We start from the raw sequence: 8,050 nt of genomic DNA, 5'->3' as shown, positions 1-8,050 counted from the left end.
GGAGTTTTACTTGTAGTGCAGTGTAGTGATTCAGAATACTTCTTCCCCCATATTGTACATACTGGTTCATGACATGGTGAAGACATGGAGATGCAGATGTAACTGAATAGAAGTTTTCCACCTGCTGATTACTGCAGATGGTGTTTATTGTAATGGTTTGTCATACTGTGATGCGGGTGGAAATGTTTTGTCCCTGTGAAGATTTATAACTGATGTTACACAACAACTGCCATAAAAATATTAACAATATATTTACTTTTGTTGCCTTCATTTTATATCCTGACTGAAAAAGACTTCTGTTCTCGTAGATAAAAATCATTCCATCTGATGTGTGAGTGTGAAATAAAAGCACATGAACCACAGAAACAATGTCAGACTTCATTTTTATTGAAGAACCTGAGAGAGACTCAGTTCACAGCATCTGATTGGTCGGAGGTGTTTCCTGTTTTATTTGCTGCTGCTGGTCACCACATATCCAGAGCTGTCCACTTCCTGCACTATGGTGATGACCCTGGTGGTCTTGGTGGTGGTGGAGGTGCTGCAGAAACACGGGACGGAAAATAATTGATTCAGTTAATTTCTCTTTTTTCTGTCTAAAGATACTTGAAAAGATTTTTTAAATGCAATGTGTCAAATTGTGATTTCTAATCAGCAAATGTTAGCATGCTAACACGCTAAATTAAGATTGTGAACATGGTAAACATTATACCTTTTAAGCTTCAGCATGTTAGCTTGCTGCTGTTAGCATTTCTGGTTTTCTGGTCTGAGTTTCCAGAAAAGAGTCAAGAAGTAATCATCAAGTAGAAGTGATGAACTTTGGTTAAAGATGGTTGTGAGTCTTTGTCCTCAAGTACTTGTTCAACATGTTTTTAAAGAGTTAACGGCTGTGAACGACTGTTTCCTCCACTCACCTGTTAGTTTCTCCGTCCAGCAGCCTCCTGTACTCGACGATCTCCATCTCCAGCCTGGTCTTGATGTCCAGCAGCATCTGGTACTCCTGGGACTGCCTCTCCAGCTCGGCCTTCAGCTGCGTCAGCTGATCCTCCAGCATGGTCACCTGGTTCTGGTAACCCGTCAGCTGCATGGTGTACCGGTTCTGAGTCTCATTCAGGGTGGCCTCCAACGACGCTTTCTGCAGGAGAGAGGAGCTGGATCAGTTTTATTATTACCTCACTAAGACACTGGACATAAAAGAAGTGATGAGACGTGATGTTCACCATGCTGAACTGGGACTGCAGCTCGATCTCCAGGCTCTGCAGCGTTCGTTTGAGATCTGTGATCTCGGATTTGGACGACTGGAGGGTTTCTGTGCTGATAGCGACTTCTTTGTGAAGGTTTTCTGTCTGTAGAGGAAACAGCACGTTATTAACATGTTGACCTGATGATGGCGCTAGATGGAAAGTCTGAGGATCACCAAAGTTATTACAGTTCATCCTGAGGGGAGCATGAAGGTCTGAACCACATTTCATCACAATGTTTCAGTCTGAACTACAGGGGTGGACGGACAGACGTGAGTCCAAGAGTCTCTAGCGTGGCTAAAATCAGGTCCTTACCTTTGCATTGAACCACGCCTCCAATTCTTTGCGGCTTTTGGTAACAGTGGCTTCGTAGTGCTTCCTGACGTCCTCTATGACCTTATTGAGGTCCTCTGCTGGAGCCGCATCCACCTCCACGTTCACCTGACCGCCCATCTGAGCTCGCATCGCCAGCAGCTCCTACAAGGTGACAGTGTTTAATGTCATTTAGCCATTTTATTTACCCCAAAACTCTTTTAGACCTGAAAGCCCACTGACCTCCTGGTGGTTCTTCTTGAGGAAGATCAGCTCCTCCATCAGACCCTCGATCTGCATCTCCAGGTCAGTCCGACTCAGAGTCAGCTCGTCCAGGACCCTCTTCAGACCTGCGATGCCGGCCTCAACTGACTGACGCATGATCAGCTCGTTCTCGTACCTGAAAAACACGACAGTGAGTTTCAGGAAAGTCTCCTGAATGTTTTCATGATTGGGAAGAACAAGATCTAAGAAAGACAACTTGTGCAGGATTCTTTCATGTTGCATCCTTGATGCTCGATTTGATGTTGGTCGAAACAAAATCTCACACTCACCTGACTTTGAAGTCGTTGGTGGCCAGGTTGAGGTTGTCGATGGAGAGGACAAGGGCGGCGTTTCTACTAGCTGCAAAATAAATCTGAGCAGGAAGGAAGAGAAAAATTATATGAACAACTGGCAGTTTGGCTAAAGGGCTTCCTTTTACTGCGTGCACAATTATTAGTATTTTGACCAAATCATCATTTCATGCATATTTTCTATCTCTAAACTGTATAATTTGGAATGCTTATTAGCATATCAGATGATGTGTTTGTGTAATGAGGGATGGTGTGGCCTAAGGAGATCAAGACCCTATATCAAGCTATGCATATTTAGGCAGCTTCACTGCTTCAGGTAAAATGGGCCAACACTGAAAAATAAAAATTGTAAAATGCCCCTCAGATAGATGCAACACCTCAAACTTTTGAGGCATGACCACCGGACAATGAAACGTTTTGTGGGTTTTAAGGCCACGTTTAAAATCATCCACAGTCTGTGGTGTCCTGAGGTGGTCAGGGAGAGCATTTCACAGACCGGGAGCAGCTGAGCAGAAAGCGCAATCTCCCATTGTATGGAGCTTGGTCCTGGGAGGTTACGTGTGGAGGTCTGTGGGGGAGGAGTTCCTTGAAGTGGGGGGGGGGGGGGGGGGGGGGGCTTCACCATGGATGCACTGGCGGATAAGGAGGGAGACCTTGTACTCAATCCTGAGTGAGACAGGAAGCCAGTGCAGTGATTTGAGGATTAGGGTGATGTGCTCGTGTTTGCGCACCTTCAGCAGGATCCTAGCAGCGCTGTTCTGGATGTAGTGCAGCTTCTGAAAGCTTTTCTCAGGGATCCCGGTGAGGAGCGCATTGCAGTGGAGGAGACAAAGGCATGGTCAAGCTTTGCCGCATCTCCAGAAGTGAGTGTGGGACAGAGTTTGGCGATGTTCTGGCAGTGGAAGGAGGGGGTCTTGCAGAGATGTGTATTGTGAGCCTCAAAGGTCAGATGAGAGTCCATTTTAACACCCAGGCTGGTGGCTGATGTTGAAAGTGGAATATCTTGGCCAGAGAAGGTGATGCTGGTAATGTCAGATGACCGAACGTGGTGTGGAGTGCCGACTAAGATGGCTTCAGTCTTTGAGCTGCAGAAAGTTTTTATCCACACCCCTACCTCCTCCAGGCAGGCGGTCAGAGTGGATGATGGCAGCCCAGCAGAGGGGGCTGGGTTTGTCCTGAGGTAGAGTTGACTGTCATCAGCATAGCAGTGGAATGAAATTCCATGCCCCCTCTGCCCCTGGAGTGTGTGGGGACATCAACATGTTGTTGGAGGTTGAGGCAGTCCAGTAGTTGCAGAAACTCTAACTAAACTAAGTATAATAATGCTGAGTTGGTTTTGGGTGGCCGGTAAATGAGGAGCATTGTCATGGGGAAGGGGGTTTACATTTATATGCTAGGCATTCAAATGAGGACAGTGCAGGCAGTGCGAGATGAAAAAGCTCCAAGTTCTGTCGGTGTATGATAGCTTGGCCGCCACCACGACCAGTACTGTAGGCTTTCCCCAGGTAGCTGTAACAGAGGGGACAGATTTCATTTAGTGCTGAGTAAACCCCTGGCTGGTGCCATGTTTCTGTTAGGCACATGAAGTCTAATCCCTTGTCTATGATGTGGTCTTGTATGAAGGATGCTTTATTTGTGAGGGATTGATTCAATTCAAGTTTATTTATATAGCGCCAAATCACAACAACAGTCACCTCACAGCGCTTTTCATAAAAGAGCAGGTCTAGACCGTACTCTATGATGTTATTTACAGAAGCGAGAGAGAGAGAGAGAGAGGGCAAGAGAGGAACAGAAAGAAAGAGTGAGAGAGGGGAGGCAGGCAGCCTACACAATCAGGATTGTGTATTGAAAAGTTCTATTTTGAGTGTTGATGCTGTGGTAAATCTCTGTAGAGGCCGTAGTACACTGGAATCCACTCCACGTTTTCTGGCCTGCTTAGTGTGGCGAGATCTCGAGGTGTTTCCCGTGCTGATCAGCTGAGCATGAAGAGATCTTGCAATGCAATGTTGCTAGCACCGAGACCGACACTGCTCTGACGTGCGACAGTTGTCCAGATGGATGGAATGTTTGAAGCGAGTGCCCAGGCTGATAGTTAACAAACTTTCGATGGGAACTTCTGTGTTTATGTAACATGGATGGCGCTGAAGTTCAAGTTCTTTGATGGCTGCAATGCACGTTGAAATGGTGGTGTGGTTGAGATTTAGCAGCTGTGGGATGGAGTACTTGAGCTTCATGCCTGTCGTTAGCCTGGAGCTAGCCGTTAGGCAAACACAGAGAACGAGGACTGTCAGGCACAGCGAGAAAATGGTCCATATCATGTCAGCGGGGTGCACAAGGCACGGAGGACTGGTTTGAGGCAGCTCACAACTAGCTACCAGCTGCAGAGGTATTGGCCCTAGGCTTGAGGCCGAACCGGACTGGGACAGCTAGATGGCTGCCCCGGGAGTATAGCTCATAGTGGCAGCGCTGGAATGACTAAGAAATCGGGGTGTTCACCGCTGACAGCGGGAGGTGACCAACAATCTGCCTATGTTGGAGGAGATGGCAGTAGATGAGTAAAGCCTTCAATTTCGTGTCGATCCGTACAAAAACTCAAAAGCAAAATACTGTTCAGAACGAGAAAATGGCGGAGAAGCGGCAAACAACAAACGCCAGCGTACTCTCCTCTCTCCAGGATTCCTCCTACTTCACACTTCCTGCTGCATTTGCACCATCAGGGCCTGTCAATCATCAAAATATCAGTTTCTTGATTTGTTCACAATGAACTTTTGCTGAAGCAACAACCACAGCCTCCAAAATGCTGTTCAAAGGTGTGTGTTGTCGTCCCTGACTGCAAATCTGACATTTTAGAAGGGAAGTTCTCAAGAGGATTCAAGTCAGGTGAGGATGAGGGCTAGATCCTTATTTTGGAATCTTTGAGGCCCTTGTTAGGTAGTACTGTGGAGTACTTGGATGCATGTGATGGATCATTGTCCTGCTTAAAGACCATGGCCATGATCATCTTGAATGAGGACTTCTTCCTGTACAACTGCTTGAAGAAAGTATCTTCCTGAAAATGACAGTAGGTTTGGGAGCTGAGTTTCAGCTCATCTTCAACCCGAAAAGATCCAACTTTCTAATCCTTAATGATGGCAGCTCATACCAGTACCTGTACCTCCACCTCGCTGGCCCCTGAGTCAAAATGGTGCCGTGTCCATCAGTGATCCAGCCTGTCTGCTCCATTCCAGTCACTCTCATTTCATTTATCCATCAAACATTTGAAAAATCTTGAGGTATTTCTTTGCCCAATCTTGACACGTGTCACATGTCAATGCCATGCCATGCCAATTTTGACCTTTCAGTGTCTGTTAAATGTCTATTTTACCTGAAGCAGTGAAGCTGCCTAATAATTACAAACACCTTAATACAGGGTGGTGATCTTCAACAAGCACACACCTGATATGCTTAAATCCAATAAGCATTTACCTTTTTTAAAGCTTGGAGTTGGAAAATATCCATGGAAATCATGCTATGGTCAAAATGATCACTGGCCTAATAATTGTGCATGCAGTGTAGATTCATTCCATGGAGCTCTGTTGCCACCAAGTGGCTACAAAACCAGCAACATTTTTTACCCCAAGAGTTATAAAACTTAAGCTTTAAAAAACAGAAAAATCATAAATAAAAAACACCTTAATTCTGAATAATTAATAACTTAAAACTTTATATATAAAAAGATCAAATATTAAAAAAGGTTCAACTTTAAAAAACATAAGAAAAATCTCTCTTACTCTTCAGGCAGTGAACTCACACTTACGTAAGTGATATAACCTGTTACATGTAGGAATTTTCTGATGTTTTTTTTAAAGTCAACACATATTTAGCTAAATATTTTTTACATTGTATTACAAAAACAACTGTTTACTCAATATGTCTTCTTTCTTTGTAAATGTATAACATATATATAATTTTTCTATCCGCTGTTGAGTTCTAAAGGTCTTCATTTTTAAGGTAAGCTCATTTGTAGTGTCTACTACAAATTAACTTGTTTAAAAAAAGATGTGTGTCTCCTGAAACGGACAGGAAAGGCAACTTACTGCAGCAGAACAAAGAAAGTGATACTTGACGAACATTCATGTTGCTTTGTGTTGGTTGAACTTGAATTTTCACTGGTTTTAAGAAAATAAGACTTTTAGGACTGAGTAAGACAGAAAACTGCATTGATGAGAAGTTAACTCATGCTTTGAAGCTGGATTGATTAATAAAGATCACTTCAAATAAACATTTATAATTTTAACATAAAGTAAATGAGAGTTCAGCCTCACCGGGTGCAGTTAACCACGGAGAAACGTCTGACAAGCCACCAACCAAACTTCGTACAAGTTTTTCAGCCTTTTCGAAAATTACAAAACATTTACGTTATATTTATTAATTGCTACATATTTTATTTCCTGTATCTCTATTCTTGGTGAGATGCTTTTAGAAGCCCATCTGTATTGGATTTTATTTCAAGCACAAACCCTTTCTCTTTTTATCCAACACTGTTTTATGTTCTGTTTGGTTTTTAGCTTTTATAAATTAACTCTTAGTTTACTTTAAAATGTATCCTAATTTTCAAGAAATATTACCAAGAAGGCTAAATTCAGGGTAAAGTAGCCCCACTAGAATCCGTCTTCCTGTTCTCACCTGGTCCTGCAGGTCTTTGATTTGGACGGTGAAGCTGCTATAGTTGTGAGCCTCTGGCGCAACTTTGCTGTCCAGGAACGTTCTGATCTTCAGCTCCAGATCGGCGTTGGCCTTCTCCAGGCTGCGCACCTTCTCTAGATAGGTGGCCAGGCGGGTGTTAAGGTTCTGCATGGTGGATTTCTCGCTGACCGAGATGTCCATTGCGTCGCTCAGGTTGAAGGCTCTGCCAGCACTTCTAGCACCGGAGGAGGAGAAGGAGGCCGTGGACACACGGACTCCAGATCCTCCAGCTCCTCCATACACGCTGCCAGCCCTAAAGCTACCCAGGTGGGAGGAGGACAAGTAGCTGCTGCTGCTGGAGAAGGAGGTCATGTCTAAAAGTCGGCTGGTTGTCGGCCCTGAGCAGAGAGTAAAGAGCAGCTGTGATGTCGCTCGCTTTTATACCTGAAAAGGAGGAAGTGTGGTAGGTCAGGTTGGGATGCCAAACATGCCTCGGGAGGAACATCGTGGGCCTGGGGCCTGAAGAGCAAACCGGTCTGAGCTGAACTTGAAATTTCCTAGGAAATTATACAAAGTTCAATTAGTGGCTGCTCAGGTGGTGGTGAAGGTGTTCGTACATGAGGTTACGAAAACCTATTTTTCTTCATCAGATTGTTATTTTGAATAAGTTTTGTAGCCTTGAAGAAGTAAAACTATACAGTGTTTCACAAGAAAACAGCAACGCAAGAGGAAATGTTTGTAAAAAGTCAATAATTTTAAACTTATTTTTTAAAGTCTTATGACCCCTCAGATCTATCTTTGGGGGTCCCAACCCCCAGTTGAGAAGCAGAGACTTAAAGGATTAGTTAATGCAAATAAAATTGTGAAATGAAAAAATGAAAGTGAAAGCTGATGGTAATTTTCCTGCTGTCGCTGCATACATGATGGGTTAAGTAATGGAGCCTCACTTGACAGGCCTGATCCTGGTAGGGCTCCTGTTCCACATGGCTCAGGTCAGTGGGGAAGGTGCTTGTACATGAGGTTACAAAAACACATTTCTCTTCATCAGATTTTTATTTTGTAAGTAAGTTTTGTAGCCTGGAAGAAGTAAAACTATAAAGAGTTTTAGAAGAAAACAGGTGTGGTGATAGGGCAGTGGATAAAACACATGCCTTTGGTGTGAGAGGCCCGGGCTTGAATCCACTGTGAGACACCAATGTGTCCCTGAGCAAGACATATATATAGCAATTGTAAGTTGCTTTGGATAAAAGAGTCAGCTGA

The 8,050-nt window shown here is 44.0% G+C and overlaps 1 protein-coding gene across 1 annotated transcript; it reads right to left on the bottom strand.

The window, feature by feature from the left end:
* Window positions 1-366: 366 nt before the first annotated feature.
* On the bottom strand, window positions 367-7,220 carry LOC119895773 (keratin, type I cytoskeletal 13-like). The gene is made up of 7 exons (XM_038709080.1): window positions 6,791-7,220; window positions 2,105-2,187; window positions 1,794-1,950; window positions 1,554-1,715; window positions 1,218-1,343; window positions 912-1,132; window positions 367-538 (listed from the first exon to the last, which is right to left on the bottom strand). The coding sequence occupies exons 1-7, from the start codon at window positions 7,160-7,162 to the stop codon at window positions 448-450; spliced, it is 1,212 nt and encodes a 403-aa protein (XP_038565008.1). The 5' UTR covers window positions 7,163-7,220; the 3' UTR covers window positions 367-447.
* Between the last annotated feature and the right edge of the window lie 830 nt (window positions 7,221-8,050).

Source organism: Micropterus salmoides, unplaced genomic scaffold (assembly GCF_014851395.1).
Source record: "Micropterus salmoides isolate LMB-PRFRI ecotype aquatic unplaced genomic scaffold, ASM1485139v1 Ms_hic_scaffold_10, whole genome shotgun sequence".
In the NCBI taxonomy this organism is placed as follows: Eukaryota; Metazoa; Chordata; class Actinopteri; order Centrarchiformes; family Centrarchidae; genus Micropterus; species Micropterus salmoides.
Note: the sequence above shows the minus strand (reverse complement) of the source record. Positions and strands in the feature narration are given on the sequence as shown.

What these genes read in the sequence shown, in the direction of transcription:
- LOC119895773 (XM_038709080.1), bottom strand. Translation starts at nt 7,162, where the DNA reads ATGACCTCCTTCTCCAGCAGCAGCAGCTACTTGTCCTCCTCCCACCTG. An exon ending in AGGCGTGGTTCAATGCAAAG is followed by an intron (nt 1,344 to 1,553) that starts GTAAGGACCTGA and finishes TTTCCTCTACAG; the next exon opens with ACAGAAAACCTTCACAAAGA. An exon ending in CTGGACGGAGAAACTAACAG is followed by an intron (nt 539 to 911) that starts GTGAGTGGAGGA and finishes GTGTTTCTGCAG; the next exon opens with CACCTCCACCACCACCAAGA.